At 35.0% G+C, this 16,953-nt stretch overlaps 1 protein-coding gene across 1 annotated transcript in view; it reads left to right on the top strand.

Annotated features, from left to right (window-relative positions):
- LOC149549446 (cinnamoyl-CoA reductase 1-like) overlaps window positions 1–13,239 on the top strand; it is an 88,134-nt gene extending 74,895 nt beyond the window's left edge. Inside the window, exon 6 of the mRNA XM_089792824.1 lies at window positions 12,758–13,239. Within this exon, the coding sequence (XP_089648950.1) occupies window positions 12,758–12,902 (145 nt within the window). The 3' untranslated portion in view covers window positions 12,903–13,239. The remainder of the gene's footprint in view (window positions 1–12,757) is intronic.
- The last annotated feature ends 3,714 nt before the right edge of the window (window positions 13,240–16,953 follow it).

Raw genomic sequence — 16,953 nt, 5'->3', positions numbered from 1 at the left:
AATGAGAAGGAAATATGAAGACCAAAAGGATTTCGATATACGTCCTTGTCTTTGCCGTGAACATCCAAATTCAGAAGGGATATGAATGCATATAAAGTTTGGATATCCTACATGTTCTACATATGGCATTGAAGGTCCACAGCTCATATGAACTATGATCGATGGCAATGAAGAATAAAAAGTTTTGGTCTCACGATCATGACATGGATCAAAATGACTAGAAAAATGGAATTTTTAGATGGAGCTCCAACTAAGAAAAAGGAGGAAGCCGAATAAGAAGATGTTGACCAAGGAAATCCTTCAGAATTCAGCCAGCCACAAATACCCAATCTATTCCTCCATCGCAACAATGGATGCTTGACACCCTGATGTCACATGAGGATACTCTGTGCTCTGAAGTCCAAGGTCGAGATACACAAGAAATGGGCTCGACATTATATTCATTGAATTGTTTTTGCATTTACTATTATCAAATTTGATTTTTTTTTTTTAAATGGTGGCAAGGATAAGAATTTATAATTCCTAGGCCCACAGAATCACCCCTTCCAATCAAGATGGCACTTAGTGGTGTAGCATACAACGTTTTAAAGGAGTAACGACAGTGGCTGTGTGGTTGGAGGTTATTCCAGTCATAAACATTCTCACACTACATCCCCATCATGGGTCTGCTATTATCTACTTGCCTTCTTGCGTTTTTACTAGATCTGCCAATATGGTAATACTATTAGCTTAGCGTTTGAATACAGTTGGAGGATTATTGTTCTTACTATCATTAATTCTGATGTGAATATCAAATGCTAAGTTCAATCTGATCCTATTGGGTGGATTCTCGAAATATTGGTTAATCCTATCAAATCATTGCATCTGAATCAATAAGCAGCGGTGTAGTTTTCTTATAGAATGTATATCTACTGAAGAAATTAAGTTTGCATGATAACTGTTTGTCAAAATACCCCAGTTCCAGACCAGAACTCAGTGGTCAGTTTTAGTAAAGTTTATTACAGCAACCCGGAATTCAAGCTGGGATCATTACAATGGTGCGTGTTAATTTACAGCAGTTAAGTGCTTGCCAACCGTTTGACAAAATTCACGTCAACTTGGTGATCTAAAACTTGTTGATAGAGGCATGCTAATTGGGTGTTATCCTAATATTTTCAGATGCATTACCTTTCAAAGCAACAATTGTATCAAAAGGGCGTTCCTATAGCAGCAAAAACCAAAACAATGGGGGCATTGAATCAAATTGACTTCCAACTCGATATTAAAATTGAATTAAGGAGATTGTACGATGATTATAAAAAATTCCCGTCAAAGCTTCAAAAAGAATTTCCTTTCATTGATTATGTGGACCTTCAGCTAGAGTTGCAAAACAAGACGGATATGATAAGGAACAAATGCTATGATTTGGCTATGGGACATCCTTGCAGAGGACAGTTATAGAAATTTGCATAAGGAAGATATCAATCAAATTGATAATAGTACTAAAAAAGAAGAGCAACCTTCACCTAATTGTATGCAAAATACTAATGATGGCACAAGTATACTAATGGGTAATTGGGAGATAGAAGTATTTTATGGAGCTGAACATATTGATGGCCCATGTAGAAGAGTTGACCAAACCGCCAACGTTGGCAACTTCCCATCTTGTTTAGACATGGAAAACACCAGCATCTTATTTGGTGACATGGAAATTAACATGGATAAATTTATGGTGACACTACGTTGGAAATTATGTCAAATTTTGAGGAGCAAATGGACCGCAATGTTGGCATGATAGATGATATAGCATGCGTTGAGTTAGAGGACATATCTGAAAATGTTGTTCCACTAAGTGATGTAAAATCAGAAAATTCTATGGAGAGCAGCCCACTTGTGTTTGAAGGAGATGGTCAAAAACCATTATCACTCCTTGACTTATTGGATATACTTTTGGTCAAAGAGGACAAAATTGTCTAAGTGTTGACGAGGATGGATGATTCTTCCAATTTGATTGAGGATCTCATGTGGAAGGTTGTGATAGAAGAGGGGCATGGGAATGTTTGTGGTGTCACAAGTCCTCTTTTACATACTATTTTTGAAACTTTGAAAATGATAAAATATGAGTACTTGCAACTATTAATGGATAGAGATCGAACAATAAAATTTGGAAGGGACAAGGAGAGTTAGGTAGATGAGCTATGTCTTCAATTGAGCTTAACACATTGTTCCATCCACAAAACTGAATATCAAACGAGTGGGGCCGCCACTTATGAAGAAGATAACAGTGGTTCAAGGGCACAAGAAATGGCAAATCATTGAACAAATTCATAAAGCGGGTAGATGTGAAGGCAAACAATGTAATTCAATCACTGAAACTTTCTATGATGAGAAAAATTCTATGGATCAACAAGTTGATGAATCTGGAAATTCTGATTTTTATGACAGCAGCTATACATCTTCACATGAGCACATGGTTAGTGATACAAGTGAGGATAATTCAGAGATTTCAATTAATGGTGAACCATCCTTTTACAAAGACTTTGACATAAGTGAGAGTACTTATGGTGGAGTAGGAAGTTTAGATTTATCCTTAGCATGCTCTGAGGGATTTTTCAGTTTACCCAGAGTTTTATCACCCAGCTCTTATGAGATGGCCACGGCCTACTTATTGATTGGTGATTGTACTTGTTGGTATATTTCAGCCATCAGTGATTTGCCTGCGTATGTTAGTAGTATTTTCGCTGATTCTATTTCGCCTTCAAGGTGATGGAACTCTAAATTTTTGAGTTTCCATTTGGTCACCCTTTGTACTCATTATAAGCAACAGGAAGTTTCCTTCTAACTCAGGAGTAATCCCAAGAGCTGTACGCCAAATTTTTGAGACATTGAGGCTCAAAGTGCTGAGTACAGTATGAAAGTTACGTGCCTAGAGCTATACAATGAAGAAATAACAGATTTGTTGGTTCCAGATGAGTTCCCAAGGCCCTTTGATGATAAATCCAAAAATCCAATTGCTTGGATGGAAGATGGTAAAGGCAGAGTGTAAGAGGCCTTGAAGAAGAAATTGTATGCAGTGCAAATGAGATATATACTCTATTAGAAAGAGGGTCTTCCAAGAGATGAACTGCAGAAACTTTACTAAATAAACAAAGCAGTCGTTCTCATTGCATATTCCCAATTACAATTCATATCAAAGAAGTAACTCCAGAGGGTGAAGAACTTATTAAATGTGGAAAACCTAATCTTGTCAATCTGGCTGGTTCTGAAAATATTTTGCGTTCTGGTGCATGAGAGGGAAGAGCATGGGAGGCAGGTTAGATTAACAAAACCTACTCACTCTTGGACGTGTGATTACTGCTCTAGTTGAACATTTAGGCCACATACCTTATAGAGACAACAAGCTGACAAGATTGTTGAAAAATTCTTTGGGTGGGAAAACAAAGACTTGCATTATTGCTACAGTTTCACTTTCAGTCCATTGTCTTGAAGAAACTCTTAGCACATTGGACTATGCTCATCGTGCTAAGAGCATCAAGAACAAACCAGAGGTTAACCAAAAAATGATGAAGTTTGCTCTTATAAAAGATCTATATTCTAAGATTGATGGGCTTAAACAAGAGGTCCATGCTGCAAGGGAGAAAAATGGAATATATCTACCACATGAACGTTTCCTCTAGGATGAAGCTAAAGAAAAAGAGCCATGACAGAGAAGATGGAACAGATGGAAATAGAAATGGAAGCCAAAAATAAGCATATAGAAGACAAAGGGAAATTTTTAATATCTCGTAAGTCTATGCAAATTAGCAAATTGATTTCTCCATTTTTTCCTATCGGTGCATAGAATGTATGAAGTATTCTTGATGGTGCCGAGTTCATAATTTGTGTCATCAACAAGATGGAAGGAACAAATAAATTTGTCAGTATTAAACATTCACAGAATCACTATATTCCATAATCACATAGAACAGGTGAAAGTGAGGGTAGTAGAAAGAAATGGGAGACGCCAGTGGATGTTCCTAGCGAAGGACAAGATTACGGTCATTCAGAGTGGAAAGACAATTATATGCACCCAGTATCAAAATAAACCTACACAGAGTTCCAATGTAATGAAAGCCAATGGAAGTCAAAAGGGAGTCTAATGTAATGTGTCAATTACATTCTGCAATCATCGCAATGGAGAATTCATATACTCTTTGAATGGGAGTCTAATGTTGTCTATGATTTTGAAGAGTCTGTGAACATGATGCGGAACAATCCCTGTGCGCGATAAGGATGAGCCGAGTAGAGCTATATAATCACGTGCTATACCAATGGCGTAGGTCGAAATAATGTCATAGATGTTCTTGGTGGCATTCGGATTGAAGACAAAATTCACAGGAGTCTGTAACTGCTTCACAAAGTGACAACAAAATTACAGGCGCATCATACAAATACAATACCATAGAATATAAGCAAGAGGAGAAACGATGGTCATTAGTGATAGAACAAGCAGGAACGACATTCACAGACATTATATGCAGTCAGAGAAATCATTGAAATAAACTGAAATAGGTAATAATTGATATCATGCGGAGATCAAATATATTTTCAGGACAGAGGAAGATATGGGGCAAATTAATAATGTTAGAAGTAAATTTAATAAAAATTAATTGATGAAGATTATGATTAGTGGTGAGGTTTGATTATTTGAAAAGAAATGATTACTTCAGAGGTGCAACTTTTCATTTGAAAGGTCATGTATTTAAAATATTAGGATATAAATAATAAGAGAAATAATATTAAAAAAAGAGAGACATTGTAATATCTACACATCTGAACACATTTTTATTCTCTTAGGAGACAAGTATTTTTATTTTATTATTGTATGGAGGAATAAGGGGTCTATTATGATTTTGTAATAAAAATTTCATTATTTTATTTTTAAAATAAAATAAAATGTCTTGTTTATTTTTGAATGGCGTGGAGATTTAAAACTACAGGCGAATCGTCCTTCGTAATTATATTTTAGAATTCTGTATATGATTTTGATATTAGATCAGTGGACATGGTCAATTAGCATTTTAAATTTGATCATCATAGGTGTTGTGAAATATTAAATTGTTTCCGTACCTCTGTCTAGTTTGTCTCCTCAACGGAGTTAAAATTCAATCTGGACTCTGGACTGATTTAAGATTGAATTATATTTGGTCTGTCGCATCTAGATTATCAAAATTGTTGGCAATATAAGTGCATTGAACATTATGAAGTTGTATGTAAAAGTTCACCGAAGTTGACTCTATCGCCCGGATGAGCAAAGGCACTGGTCTTTTTATTGAAATCAGAAAATCTATATATTCCTTCTGCAAGCATCAATTCCATTATTTGCAAAATTTATACAAAACATTCAATTATCAAATATTCAGCATCCAGTTTCAGTTTCATCGAGTTCGAGGACCTTGCTAGTCGAAGAACTCCAAGTTTAAATTTGCTATAGAAAAGCCTTGAACTGGACAGTCAACGTTTGAGGTAAAGGTTTACTGGCCTAGGTGTCGTGGAGCCCGAAGTGCAGGGGAATCTAAGTGATTTCTGTTCGTTGGCCAAAACTGATTGAGAAGTCCTATCGGAGAAGTGGTAGGCTCTTGGATTTTCAATCTGCGGTTTTGGGAACCAACACAAGGGTCAGCGAGTTATTTGCAGATGAGTAGGAAGAACACACATTATCCTACATTCCTCATGAGGTGTCTACATTTTTTATTCAACAGTCTCTTGAAGACAGTGTTAGCCTTTGTGATGTTGGTGACTCACCAACCATTCTTCCCTTTATCCAAGATCATGTTGATTGGGTGATCAGGTATCCAAGTGTTAATAGTATCTTACATCTGGTGGATTATGTTGTGTTGTTACACAATCACAGGATTATGATCTGTGTGTTTCAGCCTTTTGACACATCAAAGTTCCAGAGATTAGGATTACTCTATTTTCACCAAGGTGATATAGTAGTGGAGTTAGATTGGCCGGATCTATCATTGTCATCGGTACAAATATTACAGGAATGGTACAGTGGTACAATGGTGTAGATATTACAGGAACTGGTCAGTGATCTCAGACAGTGCACAAGTTCTCACTTGGGATCCAGGGGGGAGCATCCCTATGTATTGTTTTTTATCGGGCAGCTAGGAGGAGAGTTTGGTCGTTATTAGCTTGGGGTGGATATTGGTATATTGTCGAGCTCCAATCATCCCTTGATAGTAGAGACTCGCAGGGTCACTCATAGAGTGAGGCATTCATTATGACTGTGGGTTTTGGTGCACAGGTCAGCAACGCATGGCAGTTGGTGTCCCTTAATGGTGAGCCTTGGGATCCTGGCATTCAGTTATTTGGCACATTGATTCCTATTGTATTGTTTCACCATTCTGGATTTGGGAAGATGCATGCCGGGTTACATCGGTTGAGGAGTAGAATCTCATTCTCAAGGCGAGCATGGGATCCTGGCATTTGGTTTCTGCAGGTATGAGCATATTGCTTGAGGGCAAGCAATCTTTGAGAAGGGAGGCTTTGTAATGTCCCCTTTTTCTAGAACATTATAATTCTGTGTTACCGGCTCACTTCGCCTAGGTTTTGGGGGCGAAAAGATTCTTTACAAGGTTCAATTCGAGGGTTGGCCTAGACATTTCTAGTTTCAGACCCATCAGAGCAATTTTGGTAGGTTGTTTGGATGCTTACTATTTTAGCAAGTAAATAGGGCTTTGTATTTTGGATATCTCAATGTTGGTTTGGAAGTGTCTCGCCGAGAGCTTTCCAACGAGCTATTGCACGTGCTTATCCGAGTTTGTTTAGTCAATCATTTTAATGCCTGATGATTATATGGTTTATTGACTAAGTGACTATTAAAGTTCATTTAACTTGTCACTTTATTTTAAAAAGGTACTATGTTCACTTAAGTGACTAAAGGACAAAAAAAGTGTTTTATCCCACATTGCTTAAAGAGCGTGCATCACATTGGAAAAAGTGATAAAGGTACAACAAGCTCCACATGGGAAGTTATGAAGATTGTAATATTTAAAATAAATATAAATCTGGGAGCTGGAAACAGTTGTTGGTTATCTCTTTGAGGATGCAAACCCTTGAAGAAGCATTTGAAGGTTGGACGCAAACCTAGCCTTCTTAGAGGTTTTATCTACATTGCCAATCTGACTGTTGTTTCTATTTATAAGATTGGATTATTTGGATTGTTGCATGTTATTGTATCGCTGTTGTATAATACAGTAACGTTACTTGGGGGCTATTTGTGTTAATCTATTGGTTTATGTATGTACTTCTAAATATTGGGGGAATAAAACAAACTTTTCTGAGTTTTTCTTGTATGCAAATCTGCGGGTTACAAATCAATTAAAGTTCTGGTATTTGTATCAAATATTGGCTTCTGTTCAGTTTTAAATCTGCACTTTTATATCAAGGGGTTTTATAGTAAAAATTTCCGAAAAGGGATATTATAGTGGGCCTACTGACATGTTTGTGGGCTATCCTACTAACATGGCCACCTTATCTTGACACGTGGTGTGTGGGGATGTATTCCTGTGAGCGCATGTGGCAGGAGAGCCCACAATGCTTGATACACGTCAGTGGACGGGTCCTTGGCTGTCCATCCTTTTCCTGCTCTTTTAAAGCATTGTCCTTCCAGCATACAAATGGGTGGGGCCTTGCATCAACGTTGACACAAGGGCTTACAACCTACACAAGTTGACATAGGCTTTGACAAGGGCAAGAGTGTGCTTTTTAAAGCGCTTTAATAAAATGTCTTTTTTAAAAAACTTTTTGTTGAAAAAACTTTTGGACCAGTTAATTTTGTTTTGTCTCACCAGTCAACGCGTCCAAATTTGATGTATTTTATATAGAAATATGGGTTTTGGGGCACTACGAATCCAACGGTGAGGTCCGTTTAAATTCAAAGTGCACCAAAAAATAGGTGACCCCCTATTGCTAAAAAATCAAATAGAACTATGATCCATCCGAGCAAACCTTCGTTACTCCAGAAATCTTCAAAAAAATTGGAACAAGATGTAGCAAGTCAACACTCTAATACCATGTAGAAGTTGTCAATCCAACTTCATGAAGCCAAGATCACCTACATGCAAAGATAAACTGTCACCGAGAAGAATAGAATAACAAAGAAAGAGTTTGGGTTCTGAAAATATGAAAGATTATATTATTAGATCAAATGAATTAATAAAGAATACAACGATAAATCCTTATAAAGGAGATTTGGTAACCTAAAATAGGAAACCCTTAAAAACAATCATTGAATATCTAATATAATTATTAAATCTGACTAATGCATAAAGTGTTATCTTGAGAGAGAAGTAAAAGTAAATTAAATGATCAAGTCAAGATGACTTAATAATTAAGCTACTGCTTTATTCTAACACCAAGAGCTTCATCTTGTCTATCAAACCATAATCTCTTTTGTACAATACTGTTGTGGGTTCAGGATCTCGACCATATGTGATTTTATGCAACTTCAATGTTAGCAACAATGACTCCATTTGTGACTTGCACTCATGATAATTATATGGAGTTCGAAAAACTTTAGATCAATCCATGATTAAACAAGAGAATAAAACAAATATTCTTCATAATATAGTCGATCATCTCCTTATGTGTCCAAGAAATGGAGTAAAACTAACATTCAACTTCAACTGAGTAAAAGAAGTAGCAAACGGTAAAAAAATCAGCAAACAAAATCTGCCACGATGAAGTTGGTGGAAAGAGCTTTCCAACAATACATGGTTTGCCGAAAATGAACTCTAATTGCAAAAGTTATGCTAGTTTGGAAAAAAGGCTTATGAAAGGCACTTCGGAGGAGAATCAGGGGCTAAACTTGCATCAGCTTTCGGTCACTCATGTGACCACAAACAGAAGTGGGGGCATAAAAAGAGGGTTAGGTCAAGGTATTGATTGATTGATAGAAAAATGGGTCACCTGCACCACATAAAATTTCATCCTTCTCAAATGACCACACAAGAGCATCAATTCATAATAAGCTTTGAGCATCAAGGCATATGAAGAAAAAAATCTCCTCTTTGCAAATGTGGGACTAAAATTCATATATTCTTCTCATAGAACTACGGTTGGGCTGACAAGTTATTCTCACTATTTAAAGAAATGAAACCTTAAACAAGCACAAAGAAGGGAATATTTTTTCCACACTTTAGATACTTTAAATAATTTATCAAAACTTTATAAGACCCAAACTATCCACCACACAAACTTGCAAACTACCCTGGTCATCAATCAGAATAGAATAGAGTGATCACAACAAAGAGCTTGACCACTGTAATTTCATGCTCAAGTTAGAGATCAAGACATCATGAGCCACAAATAATACTTGGATAGAAGGAAATGAGACATCCATATTAATGAGACCATCACTTGTACAATTCTGCCTCTGAGTCTTAATGCATTGTCAAATTACACAAACGCCTGCCACTTGTCCATTGAGTACTGATTGTAGTTGAAAATAAGAAAGTCAGACCAAAAATAAGAATAAGGCCCACCCAACAATTAAAAATCAGACCAAAAAATTAGGAGTAAGGCCCACCCAATAATTAAAAAAATCACAGATAGTAAAGGTCAATGAATACACCCAATCGAGAATATATAATTTAGGATTGACAAATAAGAATATTTTTGCACATGAATATTAAACATTAACTACAACCTTTTGAAAATCACCGATTTCAAGCAGAAAAATTCACCTCATTGAGATTGGGCGTGGCAATTTGAGACCAGTGCCATAAACTGTGTAATGTCCCCTATTTAGCTTGTCTGATGCAGTGTTGTCTTAGTCTATTTTGCTATGGTCTTTTAGACTGACAGTGCCGATTAAGGGATCTTGGTGACATTTGACCTAGCCAATTTCAGTTACAGTCAGTTGCAAGGTATATTGGAGGAGTTTATGGACACTTACTATATAGTCATGTGGAGTCGGGCTAGGTCAGACAACTCATTATTGGCAGTCATTTTGGTGGAAACTTTCTAAAACCGACTTTGTGATATTTTCTATAATCTTGTGATTTGAATTTGAATAACAATAAAGTTTAAATGAATAAGTCAAATTAAAAGATTTAACTTTATTGTTAATTATATAAATGACTATAGAGGGGTTGTAAATAAAGTAAAGTAATTTTATTTAGCCCCATATAAATTGGTGGAGGGTCGAACTCCTTGGGGGCAATATTAAAGCAACCTTGTGGAGTTCATTTGGCATGCTTGGTTGGAGATTTTTAGAGTTTGTTTTTTGGAAATTATTTCTCAGAGATTTGTAAGGATGAAAACCCTCATGAGCAACATTCTTCACGTTGTTGAAAGATACAGTCCAGAGAATCACTTGGTACTTTCACGTAGGAAGTACAACTGCATTTATTAATCGTTTAGAGTTAAGATTTGAAGGGGTTTGCACTGCACATCAACCAAGGAGAAGGTTGATTTGAGGATACATTTCACTGAGATTGTTAGTTGTTGTTTTACATTACTGGTTGTCACTGTTTTGGTTGGGTCGAACCATGTTTGGTTGCTGATTACGTGCTGCGAACTAGACATCTGAGTTTAAAAAGGATCGACTAGGGTTGAGAGGCAGGAACAAATCTCACAAAGATTAATATTTGTTGTTTGAAGACTATTCTAGCTATCCGTACCATCTTGAAGATTGGAGAAGAAGCCTAGAGTTTGGAGCTTGTTAAATGCAAATTTTGTGAACAGCCAGGACAATTTCGTTGCTGCATCTTGTGGGTATTTGTTGTTTAAATAATAAATGATGTTTAATGGGTTGTCATTATTTCAAAGTAAAAATGAAAATTGAAGTCTTGAGTTTAAATCTGGAAATTTCAGCTGTATTATTTCTGAAGTTTATTGCATATTTTTCTTTCAATTAAAGTTTAGCAAGTGCTATATGTATTTGCACTATGTCTATGTTTGAAAAATCATTGCTAAAAACACAACAAACTCAGTTCAAAACCAAAAAAGTCAGACAAACAGGGCAGAATACTACAAACTGCTAGTCTGAAAAGTGTGTCAAACCAGCCACGATTGATACAGGTCAAGCAAGGCCAACAAATCCACAATGATAATTTCCTTGTGCAAATAATATAGAGCCTTCCAGGAAGAGAAGGATGGCATTGAAGGAGTAGATCATCAGCAATCCACCAATACCAAACCCTCAAGTCATGGCAGTAGACAATAAAACAAATCAGGAAAAAATGAAGGTCTGCAGTTGATTTGGCACAATGAAATGCTTTAACTGCAAACCAAATTTCCTAAATCTGATCTCAAATCTCCCTGACGAAGATTCTCAAATGTTGTGAAAGGAGATGCTGCAAGCAGGCTCTGATACCAGGTTGGAGTAACAACTGCAATGTCAGGAACGCACAGTGAATTCATCTTCACGATAGAGAGCTCAATATGCACCTGAAACATAACTGACTTTGAGAAACTTACCTAATGTACAAAATCTTGCTTGTAAAGCTAAGGAATGAACAAGTAGGTAAGAATAACCACACAACTACTAATGTGCATGTAATCAATTAAAAGCCTAAGTAAACAAATATTTCTTGGATGTATGGAGCTACAAATAATAGAAAGATAGTGAGCTGTGGATCGTGGTTATATTATCTTTCATTGTAAGTATATTGAAGGGCAGTAATTAAAAAAGTAATTTTCATAATGCTTCAAAGGGACTCATGAATGACAAATGTTCTGTGAGGCTTTAATTGGTGCTTTCTTGATTCTAAGGATGCCCATCCAAATTGTTTCTCATAGAAGTCAATGGAAATATGTGAGGCATTTATGAAACAAATTTTTAGCTGCAGCCAAAGTTTGGGTATAACAAAACAAAAATACAGGCTATGAACCTTTTTATTCTCCTTGTTCAAATTAATTATTTTTAACCTCAAAATGACACTTCCCTCTTACAATCGTGCAGCTCATTGTAGATATCTTTTATGTCCCCTGACTTTTCACCTTCAATGTCATTCCAGTTTCCTTCTGTAGTCCGTGGTCATTAATCAATAAGCAGAACCAAAATCCTTAATTGCAATGTTCGTAGACATATGAACCCATGAAAGTTTAGTGAGCTTTCTGCCATATTGATTAGCCTTCTTAGGCATGCCTGTGAGTGTTTGTGAAACTTTACTTCGACCGTAATGCAAAGACTAGATTATTTTACAGGTAAACATTCAATGTTGATTGATAGTTGAGGGCGAAGCATTTCTTGACAGAAATTTACCCAATTGTATTTGCTTCCCTTATATCTTACGGATTCTATCAAATTAGAAACACCAGGTCACTCATCAAAAGATAAAAAGTTTTCAGTCAGAAGCTTAATGGTTGAGAGGTTAGTCTGGGTTGGTTTGATCATCATTGGGGGCCCTATGCTTAGTTGATTTTCTCTATTAAGATTTTAAAGCAGTTGTACATGTTTAGAAGTTAAAATTGAGTGTTGAATATTGTGTACTTATTTATGCTATACCTTTCTCTTTGTTTTCTACTGATCATGATAGAGCCAACAATGTTTTTTATGAGAACATGTCTTGATCCTGGCTTGTACTTGGTGCATGTTAGTCTGTAATATTTAGTTCCATACATTCAAAAAATAAATAAAAAATTGATCGGGGTAATCCATTCAGATTTTAATTAAAAAGGAGAAATTGGAAAAATTGTGAGCAAGGAATCAAGTCTCAAATGAGAATCTTGGGAGACTAGTTTTCTGTGAAAGTTTACCAATTGCAATTACAATTTTTTGCAGGTTCACAGAAGTGACACAACCTGGTCTGCTACGACTTGAAAATTCTTCAAAGAAATTGATTGACCTAGGATTAACTTTTACACCCATGGAGCAAGTCATCAAAGATTCAGTTTCCACTCTTAAAGAAAAAGGCTTTTTGAATTAGACACGACAATGCCAAATCTTTGCAAATTGTGGTTCTATGTAATATGTATAGTCAAAGGGACGGTTTATGTGGCTGAAAACAAAGTATTCTTGAAACCATCATCATCTACTTATTATTTTTCTTTCTATAATTTCCGATGATATTTAGTTCACGTAGTTTGTCTTAGATAGTACTGTCTATATTTTTGTTTTCCAAAGAATTTCAGTTTGTTTCCTTTTAAAGAAGTTTAGAAAGAACAATTGCTACTTTATTCCTCTAGCTAGCACTTCAAGTGCAAAGGAGGATTTGCATATATCAGCTATCAGCTTAGTTTTGAAATATAATGGGGTTTCTGATACTGTAGTGGTAAAGTTGCATATGTAGAGGTATACAGGATATGTCAAACAATTCTGCTTTCTAAGTTGAATTTTTTTTTAAGACAATCTATCTTTTCTTAGAATTATTTATAATCTGCTTTGAGAATTCAGAAATGGTTTAAGGATTCTGCAGAGAATTACTTCACGACAGTATCTTACAAGATTCAGGACAATTTGTTTAGTATATAGCATTATGATACATTCTTTGGTATGATCTAAAAGATCCCTCCATTGTTGATGTGTTTCTCTCAGTTAAGATCATCCTGCTTAAATGCATGTGTTGAACTTGATTCTCAGTTCACCAAAAGAATATTAACTTTGTTCATGTGCACACGAGTTTAACCCACTGCCAACTTTAGCTGATTAGATTATAGATGAGGAATGTAATATTGACATTGTTCATTTGTACGTCCAACATTAAGCTTCAAAGAGTGTCTGGCAAGGTTTTACCTACACGCTCAAGGTTACCTTTTTATTTTTATTTTTAAAATTCGTTATTCTTTCTTCTCATGTATAAGCTCTATAATTCCTGGTTGCTCTGGCTTCTAATTCAGTATTTATAGGAAGATATTGAAACAAAAAATCACTAGTATTTATAAGCCATAAAATATATTGTTTGTATCCAAACACAAAATTCCTTGTTTTAAACATCTTTATTAAATTGTGACTGAGGACTGATCAGCAAGATTTTCATTCATTATCATTGTCTTGGCATTCATTTTGTTGCATAAAATTCAATGAATTGAACACACATTGTTTCTTGTTATCCGGGTTGTTTAATTGGTTGACTACAATTGGAGAGGATGATGTCATATTTCTTGATCCATCATCTACAAATGTTAAAATTATTGAAAGGTGTAATAAAAAGAAAGAGGCTGAACCATTCAATCGTTGGCTATAAGTTAAAAGAAATGATTAATTCTCTGAACAATATGCTTTTTAACAAGATAAGGACCAAATCATTAAAGAGAACAATTATACAAATGCACATGAAACATAAAATATATGACATGTTAGTTCTAAAAATGGAATAAAGAAGTGGCACAACTTTTTAGAAGCAAACTAACCATGGAAGCACAAGTAGAGGCTAGGCACCAATTAAGAAAGCCAATTTAAGAGTAAAGGGACAAAAGGAGGCTCCCAACTATTATTCAATTTCCCGAGTAGGATAAAATCTATGATGGTGGAAAAACACATAAAGATACGAAAGTAAGGAACTTATAACCAATTAGAAATATTATAATTGAGCGAGCTATGCTTATGGAAGTGACAAATTAGTTGACAGTTGTAAGGAGGTGTAAAATCCAAATGAGGGTGATATCCAAAGATACTAGGGACCCCTTCAAGTCTATGATTAAAAAATAATAAAATGCATGCACAGTATTTGAATAAAAATGCTATTGTTTTTCATCCTCAAGTTTGTATAATATTTTCTCCACTATTAGATATATACACAATGTTCTCAAGTTAAACTTATTTTAAATTGTCTTATATCATATTTTGGTGATGCTCATATGGTGATGATAATATATTTATCTAAAAACAAGTCACAACAATGCTCACTTTTACTGATATCACTCTTCTATGTTTAAAGAATCAATGTTCTCCTCACATAAAGGAAAATCATTTGCTAAAAGACCAAAATGAGATTATATAATACATTTGTCAAATTGAAAATTTATAGCACAACCATATCAAAAACCATGATAATCTAGATGGATAGATAAATATGAGCTCTCTAATCTCACTATAATTGGGGAAACATCCATTCCCATGAGGATTGCTCAAGAACTTTGTATCAAACCAACAAAAAATAGTTGCCTACATCTTAAAAATATAAGATCAACTTAGAAACGAAATAAACCAAAACATAGTAGCATTAACTAGATGAAACTAATAGGAGCTTGAAAAAAGTCAATAGACCAAACAAAGTCAAGAATCTAGGTAGGCTTTGAAGTCCCTGTTCACAAGAACATCAAAATCTTTGTTCAAGTCCTAGGCAGGTCATGTTTCATTGTCTTCAGTTTCTTACTTGATGTCTTTCTAGTTAGAAGTACACTTTCTCAAGAAATCATTGATTTGATTTCCCTCCTTTCTGATATAGATCCATTTCACAATAATGTAAACCGTAAGGGACAATGTTGATGCCTTTTTTTATTCATTCGAATGACAATCTTGATAGTTAGGAAGCATGTGCGTGATTGATCAAAATCTTGGAATTAAACTCTTGAATAATGTAAGCGACTCATCCTTGCCTGGATTTTAATAGAGTTTGAGAAATTGTTGTAGTTTAACATAGTTTTAGATATGATTCTCATACTTTTGGTGAACCAGAAAATAATCATGCCATGTTGATCATGCTAAATACATCTCATGCTACATTTCTTCATTTTTTGGCAGCATTGATCTTTTCTAGGTTGGAGAGGGATGCCCGTATCAAACAATATTATTGTGTAACATTATTTATTCTTAAGGGAATTGAGGAAGGGGTCAATTAGAATTTTTTTTATGGATTATAAATTCCCATAAAGAACCTAATTGAGCATGATGAGTCCAAACCATATAGGCATCTTTCATGTTAGCCATGATTTCGCTCCAAGCCTAAATATTATGCTTTCTAGTCTCATTGAATATTCTTTGGCTGTATTCCAACAAAATGTGCTAACAAATCAAATGAAGACTAATATTATTTAACAAAATAATAACTCCCAACTTTCAAGGGAGTATTGTATAAGTCACAAGGAAGTCTTGAATTGAGTCACAAGCTTTACTTAGATTCCCCACTATTTTATATCACAAATGGAAGAGACAAATGGAAACGATGTAGGTCAACATTAGATGTTTATGATTAGTTCCATCCTTAAATTAGAGAACATATTTGCTTCAAATAATATCACCACATTTTTTAAGGTTAGTTTGGAGAATTTTATTTAAGAAGGTAATCATAAGAAAGCATAAAATTTCAACCGACCTCTAAGATGCTAGGACCTGTTCCAAATATTATGATTTTTGACATCCATCCTTTCAACCATCAAACTCTTATTGGTCTTCATAAACTCAGCGATCCTTCAAGCCTCATTCAAGGATGCTTGTGCAATGAAATGTTCTAAGATGATGAGACACAATCCAAATTATTGACGAGAATATTAATTTCTCGGCTAGGCCATTTCTCTTTAGGCTTCTATTTCCAAATACTCACACTACCTTGCATAGAACCACACTAAGTGTCCTAAATGCATGTCTATATGGCTTTCATACATTTATAATTAAAATAATTATGTTGAGGGTTTTCTTTTGATCCCACATCACCTTAGAGAATACATTTGTCATTATTTGCCACAATCTAAAATAGCTATCTTTGATTAGATTAGTTCTGAACTTACTAGTTTTCTATATTTGAGAACCATTGCCCAAGATAGGCAATGTGGGCACAATTAATTTATTGAGATTCAAGCATTTAAAATTGAGAATATCCCATGTAGAATATTTTGTTCCATGTACCATTGACATTATAATTCAATGCTATGTCACATTACTAAGGATAAATCTCAATCATAGTCCCTTAATTCTATAAGTTGACAAATTTTCATCTTGCTTAACCAAATACCACTTTCCTTTTCTCTAAATTTTCTTCCCACAAAAACTATCTCAAAACTTTGATAAGCTTTTGAAGAACACCTTATGGATTTGTAAGA

Source organism: Cupressus sempervirens, chromosome 7 (assembly GCF_028749045.1).
Source record: "Cupressus sempervirens isolate cs-2001-9-10 chromosome 7, ASM2874904v1, whole genome shotgun sequence".
NCBI classification, from domain to species: Eukaryota; Viridiplantae; Streptophyta; class Pinopsida; order Cupressales; family Cupressaceae; genus Cupressus; species Cupressus sempervirens.
This window is presented reverse-complemented; position numbering and strand designations above follow the sequence as displayed.